This window comes from Heterobasidion irregulare, assembly GCF_000320585.1.
Source record: "Heterobasidion irregulare TC 32-1 unplaced genomic scaffold scaffold_03, whole genome shotgun sequence".
In the NCBI taxonomy this organism is placed as follows: domain Eukaryota; kingdom Fungi; phylum Basidiomycota; class Agaricomycetes; order Russulales; family Bondarzewiaceae; genus Heterobasidion; species Heterobasidion irregulare.
In genome coordinates, this window is record NW_009258199.1 from 2,956,636 (window position 1) to 2,969,650 (window position 13,015).

The 13,015-nt window shown below is 50.3% G+C and overlaps 7 protein-coding genes across 7 annotated transcripts; 3 read left to right on the forward strand and 4 right to left on the reverse strand.

The window, feature by feature from the left end:
* Nucleotides 1-156: 156 nt before the first annotated feature.
* HETIRDRAFT_63479 (epoxide hydrolase) lies at nucleotides 157-2,164 on the reverse strand. Its single transcript, XM_009545005.1, has 10 exons — nucleotides 1,958-2,164; nucleotides 1,801-1,901; nucleotides 1,592-1,743; nucleotides 1,448-1,532; nucleotides 1,131-1,361; nucleotides 988-1,066; nucleotides 910-932; nucleotides 770-853; nucleotides 636-710; nucleotides 157-580 (listed from the first exon to the last, which is right to left on the reverse strand). Exons 1-10 carry the CDS (start codon nucleotides 2,115-2,117, stop codon nucleotides 464-466), a joined length of 1,107 nt encoding a protein of 368 aa, XP_009543300.1. The 5' UTR covers nucleotides 2,118-2,164; the 3' UTR covers nucleotides 157-463.
* Nucleotides 2,165-2,881: 717 nt separating this feature from the next.
* On the reverse strand, nucleotides 2,882-3,102 carry HETIRDRAFT_171264 (uncharacterized protein; the record flags this gene model as incomplete). Its single annotated transcript, XM_009546103.1, has 2 exons — nucleotides 2,882-2,888; nucleotides 2,945-3,102. 2 exons carry the CDS (start codon nucleotides 3,100-3,102, stop codon nucleotides 2,882-2,884), a joined length of 165 nt encoding a protein of 54 aa, XP_009544398.1.
* A 1,190-nt stretch (nucleotides 3,103-4,292) lies between these two features.
* On the reverse strand, nucleotides 4,293-5,049 carry HETIRDRAFT_171265 (uncharacterized protein; the record flags this gene model as incomplete). The annotated part of the gene is made up of 2 exons (XM_009546104.1): nucleotides 4,293-4,742; nucleotides 4,798-5,049. The coding sequence occupies 2 exons, from the start codon at nucleotides 5,047-5,049 to the stop codon at nucleotides 4,293-4,295; spliced, it is 702 nt and encodes a 233-aa protein (XP_009544399.1).
* A 920-nt stretch (nucleotides 5,050-5,969) lies between these two features.
* Nucleotides 5,970-8,448, forward strand: cyp36 (cytochrome P450 monooxygenase 36). The gene is made up of 10 exons (XM_009546105.1): nucleotides 5,970-6,207; nucleotides 6,267-6,591; nucleotides 6,647-6,795; nucleotides 6,847-6,962; nucleotides 7,018-7,126; nucleotides 7,185-7,198; nucleotides 7,256-7,445; nucleotides 7,512-7,593; nucleotides 7,649-7,774; nucleotides 7,835-8,448. Exons 1-10 carry the CDS (start codon nucleotides 6,012-6,014, stop codon nucleotides 8,049-8,051), a joined length of 1,524 nt encoding a protein of 507 aa, XP_009544400.1. The 5' UTR covers nucleotides 5,970-6,011; the 3' UTR covers nucleotides 8,052-8,448.
* Nucleotides 8,122-8,364, forward strand: HETIRDRAFT_313701 (uncharacterized protein; the record flags this gene model as incomplete). Its single annotated transcript, XM_009546106.1, has 1 exon — nucleotides 8,122-8,364. One exon carries the CDS (start codon nucleotides 8,122-8,124, stop codon nucleotides 8,362-8,364), a length of 243 nt encoding a protein of 80 aa, XP_009544401.1.
* Nucleotides 8,449-10,366: 1,918 nt separating the features above from the next.
* cep3 (cep3 cellulose expressed protein 3) lies at nucleotides 10,367-11,395 on the forward strand (the record flags this gene model as incomplete). The annotated part of the gene is made up of 1 exon (XM_009546107.1): nucleotides 10,367-11,395. One exon carries the CDS (start codon nucleotides 10,367-10,369, stop codon nucleotides 11,393-11,395), a length of 1,029 nt encoding a protein of 342 aa, XP_009544402.1.
* Nucleotides 11,396-11,548: 153 nt separating this feature from the next.
* Nucleotides 11,549-12,964, reverse strand: HETIRDRAFT_473500 (uncharacterized protein; the record flags this gene model as incomplete). The annotated part of the gene is made up of 2 exons (XM_009546108.1): nucleotides 11,549-12,602; nucleotides 12,667-12,964. 2 exons carry the CDS (start codon nucleotides 12,962-12,964, stop codon nucleotides 11,659-11,661), a joined length of 1,242 nt encoding a protein of 413 aa, XP_009544403.1. The 3' UTR covers nucleotides 11,549-11,658.
* Nucleotides 12,965-13,015: the final 51 nt, after the last annotated feature.

Below are 13,015 nucleotides of genomic sequence, written 5' to 3' on the forward strand. Positions count from 1 at the left end.
GCAAATGATGAACGAGCGACTGCACGGGCGGTATACAATGATCATGGCTTGTGGCTAACCTGCAGCGTAGTAGCGTGTGCCTAAACTGACCCTTGCGGAGTTTCAACATTCCGTCGTGACCCTCCTTGACTGTAGACCAGGGACATACAGATCATTCGACAAGAATTCATGCCTCTTTCTATATAAAACAACCGCATGCGCTCATAGATGTTGCGTAAACTACTACCAACTCCTGACATATGTGCAAAGTTTCGAGATATACTGCTATCAATTGCACGACGTGTTCGTTGCAGGCTAAGTACAGTTACACGCGTCAGCGCTCGAGGGAAAAGCTGTTTAAGCCTGCTGATGATCAGATTCCATCTCTGCATTCTTCATCTACATCACGGATCACCTACAAGAAGACTCCGGATCTACCTCACAGGCAACAGCAACAAAAGACGACGGGAGAATGCTGCCAAATTTAGAGCTCGTCGTGTGAATGCTCCGCGCGCGCATCAAGTTGGCCCAGCCATGCCCGCAGGATCCTGTTGAACCCGTCCGGGTTCTCAATGTGCAACCAGTGAGCTCCATGCAGCGTCTGTGGAAGATCAGAGGATCAACAGAATGTTGGTATCAACACGCGAATCGCAAACCTGCAACGTGATGTGCGGCAGATAGTCCGCCGATTTCAGTAGTTTGGCGGCGAGAACCCAGTCCGCGACAGGGTCCTGCGCAAGCCGTTCATGCGTGAGTACAGACAGGGCAGGATACAATCAGTGAACTTTACCTTGGTGGGCAGTACGCTAAGGACTGGTTGATGAAGGGTGTAATTTCCCTGTTCGTGAGCAATCTTCCAAGAAGCATAACGGTTCTGCAATTGAGCCAGTCAGCAAAAGTCGCTCCCACAGCATCAACCTTCTAACGTACTTCGGTCGTGTAGAACTCTAAAGCTGTTTTTATTGTTAGATATGCTTCTGCTTCAACGCCGAGAACAATGATGCGTACTGTACTCGAATTTCTGTATCCCGTATTGTTCAACCCAGTAGTCTTCCTCGTCAGGAGAGAAAAACGGGATGGGATCGATCTATCACACAGCGGGAGCAGGACATCATTTTGATGTTAAACACCGAGAAAAGAAACCTGATCACCTCTTTAACGTCGCTCCAGCCCGCCAAGAATGAATCTGTTTGCATCAGAAATGCTTCCGGAGGCGGGCTATCAACAGTACGTAGGGTGCCCCTGAGCGTGCGTCTGATATCTTTCTTCAACTCGTTGACAGCATCAGATGTGTGCTCGTCGAAGAAAACCTGATACGAGAGACGCGGAAGGTGTTCAAGGAGCGCCGTAGTCGGCATGAATGGACCGCCAGCTGGTATGTACTGTCAAGGCGAACCATAGATCGATAAGATCGTAAACCCATGAGTGCACGCGGATTTAAGCTACGTATAAGAGTTGATGAACGCACGGGAATAGCCACGCCAACTACGGCTTCGAATATGTCCGGCCTAGAACGGCCGGCTTCGTAGCATATTTGAGAACCCCAATCGTGGCTGAGAAAAAACAAAGGGAATGAGGAACCTGGGAAAATAAGCAAACCTGGAATACACACCCCACACAAATGGTACTCTTCACTTCCGCCTTTTCCAAAAGACAAATCATGTCGGAGACCATGTCTTCCATGTTTCCCGACGATTTCACGTCTCCAGGATGAGTGGAAGATCCGAACCCACGCAAGTCAGGAATCAAAAGACGGTATTCATGCTATGGAAGAGCAAGCGCTCGTCAGAAACGGCGCTGAGAATAATCGACTGCGCTCACCTTGAACTCTTCAATCTGATACTTCCAGCTACTCCAGAGACTGGGCCACCCGTGCACCATCAACAACGTTTTCTCTGCCGTAGGGTTTATGTCCACATAGTCTGTGATGTGACGCGCTTCCCAATTTCGTCTCTGATCCCGTAAGATAAGTGCTCACATAGGTCGATGTCCACATCTTTTCCCTCCGCCCGATTCACTGCTTTGCATGTTGCGACCTGTTTGGGGTACTCCCGGGGATTGAAGACCTCCGCGACCGCGAACGTTCCACACAGCAACGGCAGCAGACCGCCCGCTAGAAACTGAGCTTTCTTTACCATTGCGGTCGCTAGAAGATGTGAGTCAAGGAGAAAAAACTACGCTGTGGGCGGTCTGTCCTTGTGAGGAGCGCGTTTCGACTTTGCCGGGCCATCGCTGTCCGGCTCGAGGCGCCCGTGGAACATTTAGCGCCCGTACGGGACCTTCGACATCCGAAACAAGCGCCGGAAGCAAAAAAAAAAGGAAGGTGGCCAGATTGTTGGCTCACTTTCCTATCAAGTTCGATGTAGCAGGCGCACCACTTTTATTTACAAAAACAAATACACCGTTAATATACATGAGCTTGTCGATCTCAGTGACATATCCTCAGTCAATGATTCCCCTGTCAAGGGGGCGTCCGGCCTTTCTCGTACCGAAGCAAGTACACAAGTCAGAACGATTCAACCAAGGCTGTGCGCTGGGCGCTGAGCTCGACAAGCAAGTAGACCCTTTCGGCTGAAGATCAACAAATGATAACAGCATGTCGTGGTGGGACCCATTGCTGAGACATACGGAGAGGTCCAGCCTTCTGGCGAGACTCATGACAGCTGCGAATTGACGTGGCCGGAGTCAGTGCAATGCATGTCGGCCTTGAGCTGGACCACAGGTAAACTTCATAACCCCATTGCGACCGAGTTCTGAGATAGTCTTTGGGTGACTGATGCAGGAGCCGTAACAAGAATCTTCAAGTCCTCCGATGGAGAACGGAAGTCATTCGATTCGCAGTGCAGCGTTTCCGAAACAGAGAAAACTCACTTGTACGTTGACGCGTGCAAGCTACAGTGTTTCAATTACTGTACGTGTCAGGGGCAACAGAGAAGTGGGTGCCAGAGTGAACAAAAAAACTTACCAGACGAGGTCGGAACGAAGAACGATGTTTGTGCAGCCTCTGACTAAACAAATACTGACTTGGGATGCTGACGAATACCTATGATTACTACTCCTCTGCGGCTGGACGCTCGGGAATGGTGACGCAAGATCGTCTTGGAGGTGATAGCGACCAGGCATATTTTCTCAGGCGGGGACGCCGACGTTATGTACACGTTGACCAATGAAGGATATAAGAGGATACAAGAGGATATAAGCCGGCGATGACAAGGCACATAACTTGGGAATCGGCGGCAGGATGGAATATGACGAATAGAGTGACTGTGTGCAAGACAAATCGGCTAGTCAGCTGTACGAGACCTCAGACTCACTTCGGAAACTGTGGCACTTTTGCTAGGAACTGGGGGAGTGCACCAGAGTGCACCGCGCGAGCACGAAGATTACTATCAGACAACCGGTGAACAGCGGGAGCGCTCAGTGCAGTACCATCAACGGGCGGCTCGACAGCGATACAGAGTCTTGCATAATTTTTGAGAGCTGCGTCAGAGAAAAACCGGATTCCTGAACCAAGACTTGCCTAACTGGGCACTGCGGGCCGGGATGATCGGCAAAACCTTGTCACGCTCTCATGGCTCAGGGCTATCGCTTCGAGCACACTGTGTGCTCACCTCTTTGTAGTACCTTATTAAACCTCACCATGTCTCCACCTATTGATCATTGAATTTGAGAGCTAATTATTGACTGGCACTATCAAAGACAGCAGTGAAGAGTAGCTGTCACAGACGGGTCACGCAGGGAAGTCCGGCGCTTTTTTCTTATATCCACAATGAAGCGCTCAGGAACCCGTTTTTTTCTGACGCGACTCTCTCAAAAATTATGCAAGACCCTGTACAACGATGGCAACGGTGCAGACGAAGTTGTGAACGTCCAGATGCGTTGCAAAAATCCTTAGGATTGAACTCCGCAAGCATCATTTGAACTCAGAATCCATCGAAAGGCCCAATTCAACCCCTATTGGGGTTAACCAGTCTGCTCTATTTCCAACGCTATCGTGCTGCACTGCTGCATTGCACGACCGATGCTTGACCGATAATGTAAGTGCTCCGGATCGGATCAAACATGACAGATTTCACCGGAAATTACAGAGAAACTGACATACAGACGAGAGCCAAGAGGAAGGAGAGGGACCGACGAAGTACCTCAAAGTTCACCGAACGCCACTGGACGCCATGACGGAAATATCGCGTAGATAAGTAAATTATGCAGCGATTCCCTCGCAGTGAGATCAGTACATCTGAGCGTTCCGAAGCTGTGAAGGGATGTGGGTCAGCGCGTCAGAATGTGGATATTACTCACTCTTAGCCGTAAGATCAACTTGCGATGCACGACGCGTCTGGTCCACAGCATGCGGAGCCGTAAGAAACTAGGTAATCATCCAAGCTGACGCTATACTGATTATCAGGAGAGCTGACCAGCGCTCGCTTGTTCAAGACTAGACGATTGCGGGGAAAGTGGCAGCCAGCAAAACGCATGGGGAAAATAACATGTAAAACCTGAGAAAAAGGTATGGATTGTCTCTCGCAAATGGAGAGGGCGAAGGTCTGGATGAGCAACTTATTTCCATTCTGACGTTGAAGCTCGGGGACGTCGGGTGCGTTGGCAGTTAAGCTTCGCGAAATGATCGTAAAACGATCGGCACTTTCGCGATGGTGGCGAATAACGTGGCGTGGCGAAAGTATGTTCACCAGATACTGGAAGTCTGTATCCCAAAGGGGACATCCATACGGCGAGCAGACATGACGAGGCGTATTTAAATTTATCTGACAATCTAACATCCAAAAGCTGCTTTCGGCGGGAAAAGAAGAATGTACATACCTGCAAACATGCACGGCAGGGAATCACCGCACCGCAATCATTTGGATAACGTAGATGGGAACATGTCGTAGCGCGTCGTGTCCTAATATCAGAAGGGAGGAGGGCGGTCGAGAACGGGCGGGGGCTTGGAAGAGCATCTGAGAGTGGTTTTGATCTACTCGCTTGGGCTGCCGGCCACGCCGTCATCGTCGGGAACTGAGGTACACACTCGGCACCACGATGGCCTCCGATCTGTTCGCGCCCATAAAGCATCCAATATACTACGACGCGTAGTGCAAATTGATGCTACTGCAGACACTAGGATAGGTAGATACGGGCGTCTTTTTTTGGTTAGTTGATACATGATCAACGCATCGCCGCATCACCGTGTCCGCTGCAGAGCTGTCATATTTAGTTTGGGCTTTAGCACCCACGGTAAGATATAGGACTGATGGCGGCTAAGAGCTGAGGTTGTGCCATGCAGTGCTCGAAGTAAGGGTCGCGACATCTTCTCACAGCCTACGTATGATGACTTGACCAGCGGATCTGAAGAGAAAAGAGACGAACGGGGATGAAACTAGTCGCGAAAGCTAGATCCTTTATCTGCGGCGAGTACGAATCGAGTATGTTATATGAACTTGTAGATCAGGGCCATCAGAATGCTAAACAGACGGCACTGATACATGCTACCTCCAGGATATGGAGGAAATGATGAACATCAAGAGGGTAGGTGGGAAAGGATGTCACATGTTACTGTGACTTTCTGCAGTTAGCCTCTCAGCGTTTATGCACTGGTGAGACGACTCCCCTCTGATTTGATCCACTAACGTCCCCGTTCCTGCCTCATTGTGGGCCTGTCGTTACGCCATGGCAAACGTGTCCTATTCAGTTGGCCAAATATAGTGGATGCGGTACGGTTATTGATCGAGGCTTCGCAAGCCAGCACCCAGGAGCGGAATGGATCGCAATATCTACGTGTGCAAATTTCCTCACCGAATAGTTACGCAAGCGCATCGGAGCGACTCCCTGTGCATGCGTACGCTGATGATGCTTGTTCCATATCCACGATCAATTCACATTAACATCCGACGGTGTACCGGACTTCTGACCTTATCCGAACTCAGACGCCCTCCAGGGACTCAAAAGGCCATTCTCATGTCAATTTAACAACCATTTCCTTTAATACTTCGTGACCCCCCCTTCCTCCCCCCACGACCCCATCTCGCCTTTGCGACATGGCCGTTTCAATTTCTTTCACGGATGCCCTCTTAATTATCGGTGGCCTTTGGCTCGCCAAACGTCTTCTTTCCAAGAAGCCAGTCGCTCCCCTTCCTCCAGGTCCCAAGGGTTTGCCTCTGGTAGGCAATGTTTTCGACATGCCCAAAACAAAGGAGCACCTCGAGTTTGCCAAATGGGGCCAAGAGTACAACAGTGAGTCCATGCGCGCTTCGTCTTCTACGTGGAGACCGTGGCTAACGCGCCGTCGGAAGGTGACATCATCTACGTCAAGGTGCTCGGACAGCCCATCGTCATCCTCAACAGCGCGAAGGTGACATTCGAGATGTTGGACAAGAAGAGCTCTATGTATTCCGACCGGCCTGTGTTCCGTGTCGCAAGCGAGATGGTTGGGTGGAAAGACGTCCTGGTCCTCACACCCTACGGTGATCGGTTCCGTGAGTCTCGTCGGCAGCTCCACCGTCTGATGGGCACGAAGGCGGGATGCGAGACCTTTGCGGATTTGATGGAGACGGAGGCACGGAAGTCGTTGAGACGTCTCCTGGCGAACCCGGATGATTTCAGACAGAACATTCGCAAGTAAGTCGCCGCGGTTACCATTGAGTATAATTTCACAGGGCTGAATTGGATTTAGGACCGCTGGCGCTGTTATTTTGATGATTGCCTACGGCTACAAGACCAACGAAGACGAGGATCCCCTGATCAAGCTCGTTGATGTCGCCACGGATCAGTTTTCGAAACTAACGGAGGCTGGTGGCCACATCATCGACGTTTTCCCTCTTCGTAAGTGGAAACGCTATCATCTGATGTCACCCGATACTCATCTGCGTGCAGTTCGGTATATTCCCTCGTGGGTTCCTGGAATCAACTTTCACAAGACGATTTCTAAATGCAAGGCGACTTTGGAGGAGATGGCGAATGTGCCCCACAATTTTGTGAAGCAGCAGATGGTGAGTTTGGCACTTCGACCTTTAACAAATATCTAATTTATTCGCATGACTTTAGGCGGAGGGCACAGCTGTTCCCTCGTTCACTTCAACCCGTCTCGAAAGCAAGATTCTTACACCAGAGCAAGAGGATATCGTCAAATGGTCGGCGGCCTCTCTCTACAGCGGTGAGTTGATTGTGTTATTTAGCAGTCGTCGCTTGACTGATGCTATTTTGTAATCTAGGCGGTGCAGATAGCGTACGCCTTGCTTTCTTAGTTTAAAGTCATGGGTTCCTGACACTTCTCTCGATATAGACTGTCTCCGCGCTCTCCACATTCTTCCTAGCGATGACACTTTATCCTGAGATCCAAAGGAAGGCCCAGGCAGAAATTGATGCCGTCGTAGGCACAGATCGCCTACCCACCTTGGCTGACAGGCCACATCTGCCATATGTTGACGCCGTGATCAGTGAGACGCTTCGGTGGGCACCCGTTGGTCCTCTCAGTACGTGTCTATTCCTTGCCCAAAGCGCCACTTTTGACGCCGTCCTGTCAATTAAACCATATATAGGTGTAGCACACAGACTGCAGGAAGACGACATCCATAACGGGTACTTCATCCCGAAGGGCTCCATCATCATCCCCAACGCCTGGTTCGTGTTTTACCACTATATTGTTAGAACTCCGCTTACCTTCCATCTGATGTAGGGCGATGCTGCACAATCCGCAGACGTACAGAAACCCAGAGAAGTTTGATCCCGACCGCTTCCTCGATTTGGAAGGGTGGCCCGCAGAGCAAGATCCCAGGGCTTATGGATTTGGATTTGGACGGCGGTAAGTATTCTTCCCCGCCCAGCTTCCCCTTCTGGCCACTCTAACATGTTTCACGTCCAGCATCTGCCCTGGTCTTGCTCTCGCCGACATGTCCATCTTCTCCAACGTTGTTGCGAATTTGGCAGCGTTCGACATCCGCACTGTTGTCGACAGCAACGGCAAACCCGTCGAGGTTGTGCCTGAGTTCACAGACGGGACGATCAGTCACCCCGCGCCATTCAAATGCAGCATCAAGCCTCGTTCGGCTCACGCAGAGCATCTCATCTTCGCCGATTAAACAACGGAAGTGACGGCTGTATCTCGCGCATTCTCTCGCATCTTATGCACGGCCTATACATCGCATATTTATGGGGATCCCACTAACACCCGCCCCGTCTTTCATTTGTCACCTTTTTGTCGCGGTGAACGCTCCCATAGACTTGGGACAGGGGCGCGCTCGTCTCGCACGCCGCCGGTTTAGAACACAACATTTATCTCTATACACCTTTGCTTGTATTTTTTACACCATCAGCTTATTATTCTTTCGGACTGTGGCCGCTGGAGGCTTGTCAAGTTACTGTCTTGAGAAGACGATTTCTTTTCTGACTTAAACAATATATTCAACATAACATATCGCACAAGCAGTTGCTGTTGCTAGCGTAGAATTGAAAAATTCAAGTGAAATGAGTGTTGGGAAAACTGCGGATGTTTAGCGAATAAAGAAATGCTGAGACAGGTTACAGCAATAATGAACATGTTTTTCAATAGAACAGCCCGCGGCCTGCAGTCTGGTTCAACAACGTACGTGGCAAGCCCTCGGTCTCCTCAACGTTGGCAGCCTGACCTCTAGATATGCGCAGTGTTTGATTTCTGAATTGTCTATACTTCGAGTGAGCAAGAGGAGAGACTGAGGAGAGTCGATCGTCCAAGCGGAACCAAACAAAGCCATCTTCCTTGTTCAACAGAACCCTGCGACATCAAAATATCACCAAGCTCTGCTTTTCAATATATATGAATGGCTCCTCAAACATCGCAGATGTCTATATGCGGGGACAAAAATTGAATTCGACCTCACCACATCCACGAGTACTCGGTGCTGTTTTCACTACCCGATGACGATCCAGTCCAAGTATCCTTCTCACTTCTCTGGCAGCAAGCATGGCGTTCCCAAGGACCCAAACGCGTCGTGTCACATGGGAGATTTATCGGCGTAGCTAGTTTCCGTTCGCGGTCATTGAATAATGATTCGATAACGCCAGTACGTTTCCCTAAGTTCATCATCTCAATCTGGATTTCGGGCTACCCTGATGCGGCCACACAATTTACAAGAACTCGGAACTCGGACGGGTGCTATATGATACCAGGCTCACCTTCTGTGCAGCTTCTCGCCGGGCGGGTACTTCTTCCTAAAACAGATACACATGTGGACATCGAAGTCTCGAGACTCTCGGTCATGAGACGATGACTTCCCATATTCTTCAAACGATCGTAAACCTCGACAAGTGCTTTACGGTATCATTGCCAGCTATATTTCAAGCAAGGGGCTATGACGGAAGGACGTTATGCTAACAAAATGCGTCGGCGCCGGAACGGTTTGGCAGTATGTCATTGGTGCCCAATTTTCATGTCTCCGCCATTTATTTTTCGCCCCCCGCTGCTGCGTCGTGCCCTGTCTAGTTCTCGATGCTGGACGCTTCGCACAGGTGCTTTTTTCGGAGCCCGGACTAAGTATGGTTGTGAATCTCGATCGGGATAGGTTCGATGAGCATAGCTATCTCCACCCGCTGCAAGGTGAGTCGGATTCCGATCCCATTCCGTATGTTCGATCGATCGCTCTATCCGCGAGGACCATGGCTGGACATCCTTCACCAAGCCGAGAAGTCAACTTGCGGTCTTCGAGGCATGTTGTGCCTCATGTCCAGGTCGTATCAAACTCCGTCGACTTCATTACCAGCATGAGGTTGGTAGACGCTTGTCTGCATCTGATGCGCTGGCGCTCTTGGTCGAATATACTTCTCGTGACTACATTGTCCCTATATGAGCACATATATAAAACCAGATCGCCCATCGTGCATGGCATGCTGCGTTTCTGTGTGCTGCGACCTTGTACTTTGAGTGACTCTCCCTTGCAAGCTCATTCCTACTAGGCTTTCCCCAAACTAGCTCATCTTGATTGCTCACATTAAATGGCTTCGTTCCCCTTCGCTCTTCACCTTATACAGAGGAGGTTGATGATACCAATCACCCTCGGCATATTCTGTCTCAGAGGTCATTATGTCTGGGCGCTGCCTATGGCGGACGTCGTGCGACGTTCATCCTCTTCTTGTGATGATCTACATCACTGCAGAACGATATGGAGCATCATCTGGAGTTGCGTGGCAACCATATTTTCATGCACTTGGGTTGCTCTTCATCCGAATATACCAGACTTGAAGGAGAAATTCCCTGGTGTCTTCAAGCGGCGAGCACAACTTATGCTCCTTGCGTTTCTCGCGCCGGAGCTCATCATCATGTGGGCGATGCGTCAGTGGTTCGTCGCATCTAGATTGGCTCAAGAACATGAAAGTGTGTTTTGCTCATCTGTCTCGGCGATTATATTCTGACCACATCCTCATGCACGTAGAAGAACACTGGACACAGACTCATGGCTTCTTTGCTCTCATGGGGGGTTTCATCCTTTATGACAATGAGCAAACTTTCCACGTCCTAGGGCCTGGGGATCTTGTTGATGAAGATGTTGTATTTCCGGACGTCAACGAAGCCGACATCAAGGACAGGAGTAAAGGCGACATGATGACCAAAGGGCTCGTGCTGCTTCAGACTAGCTGGTTCATAGTCCAATGCATTGCACGCGGGGTTGAGCGCTTACCTCTCACGGAGCTCGAACTCGTGACGCTCGCTTTCGCAGCACTCAATCTCACGACCTATGCGTTGTGGTGGAATAAACCGCTCAACGTTCAGCGTCCTATCGTTGTTCAGCGTCACCCAAGGGCACAGGAGGGGAGCGTGGCCGCGACTGGAGGTAAAGAAAATGGCCAAGGGGCAGAGGGGCAGGAGCAGGGGACTGAAAGCAAGACGCGATGGGGCAGGCTGACGTATTTCATGATCCAGACACCTATTCGCAAGTTGGACGACCTCGTCATTCGTATAGGTGGCGCCATGGAGACCGACCACCTCGATCAATGCTCGAGAGTGCCCACATTCTATGCCGGAGACCTCAAAAAGCGCATCAACACAAGTAGCACTCACAATCATGACGGCGACGTGGTCCCGCGGCGCATTAGTTTTCTCATAACAGGGGTTGCAGTGGTGTTTGGATCCATCCACTGCATCGCATGGTCATTCAACTTCTCGTCCCACGAAGTCCAGCGGCTGTGGCGTGTGTCCTCTATTGTTCTCATATGTGTTCCAGTCGTCCACTTGCTGCGATACCTGCTTACCAACCCTATGAACTGCTTGGCGGAGCAGTGGTTTCCGTTCAAGCTACTACAGTGGGGTTTTTTGTTTATCGTTTCTTGCACTGCGGCTTTGTACGTCATTGCTCGGGTTATTCTCCTGGTTATTGCGTTGATGTCTCTGAATACATTGCCTCCGGGAGCATACCAGACCGTCCATTGGACTACTTTCATACCACACATATGATCATAGCCTCTAGAACAGCCCGTCGCCGAGGTACCTCGCACACATGTTTCCAGATGTCCGCTTTCTCTTGATTGATAACTTCCATTTTCCGCTGTTGGACCCACCACGAGAGTCATATCTGCGCATCTATGTTGTTCTCTTCTGTGTCGAATTCATAGCATCTTTGATATATTATCCGAATTATCAGGATCAATAAATAATCACAAGCGAAATTTAGGAGAGCGAAAGTCGAAAAGCGGGAAAGTCAAGAAGCGGAAAAGTCATCAAAGGTGTGGGATGTAAGCCGTCCAGCTTGTAGCATCGTACGATCCTGGAGAGAGCGAACGCAAAGAGGCAAATGATTGGAATATCAACGTGAAACGAGCGAGAGCATAAAGAACAGATGTGGTGGGAACAACATAACTGCTCATCCGCTGCAAGGTCTTGCTAAGGGAGTCTATATGTAACAAAAAATGCCATACCAGATGAAGCGCGGGCACACCTATGAGGACGGCAGAGGACACACGCCACAATAACAGCTCTATGTCAGACGTGAATTCGGATGACCAGGCAATGCAGTGAATGGCTCCGAAGACCATGGCAACGCATCCAATGAAATTGTAGATGGCTGTATCTTCCTGAGGGGTCGTCTCTCCAGCGAACAGGGTGCGGACTCTGGAGCTGTTTGGCTTGACAAGGCTGAAGGTTCCGTCGGTTTCGCACACTGGATGGGCAATGAAGGTGACGAGATCGTCTATGACACAAATACCAAAACTCGGGGAGTATTGTTCTTTTGGAGGGTCCCGTTTTTCCGAGAGCTCTTGTTCACCCTTCAGGATAAGTATCGCTGAGTAGTCGCGGATCTTGACCGGCACGGGTAAGCGAACGTTGAGGGGCTTCTGCCACCAGAACGCGCGCGAGGGCATGGTCAAGATAGTAAATGCCAGAGTCATGACCTCGAGTTCGGTGAGCGGTAGATGCTCCACTGTCCGCATAATGCACTGGAACATAAACCAGCTCAGCTGGAGGGCTGCCAGGGCTTTGGCTAGCGTGTCGCTCTTGTTCTTGTCGTCGATCTGATCTTCGGTAACAGTAGGGAAGTCAATTGCCCCAATTGTAAGCAGATCATTGAAGTCTTGTGGTCCGAGAGTAAACGAGGTATTTCCATGAGACAGCATGAATCCTCCCATGCCAGCGAAAAATCCATGAGTAAGTGTCCAACCACGACCTGACATAATGAAAGTGTTGGTACGGATCTTATCGTGCGCTTGGAGAGAAAGACGGAACAATACCTTGGTACCGCTTCGCCAAGTCTCGTGCGACATACCACTGGCGCATCGCCCACAGAATCACAAGCTCCGGTGCGATCAAGGCGAGAACCATGAGCTTCGCCCGCCGAAAAGAGATGGTCCACCATTTATCGTCGATGGCGGGAATGTTAGGATGGATAGCCACCCAGGTGCACGAGAACACAGTCGCCATGCAGCTTGTGACGATGTCCCACAATGTCCTGCAATTGTGCACATTGTTACAGGAGGATGGAAAAGGGGCGCTGGTGCTTGGTATAGGAAGCGCTCGCGCACTTGGCATTCCGAGGCAGTAAAGTGAGATGACGAGGGGTATGGCCAGTCTCATGAGTAG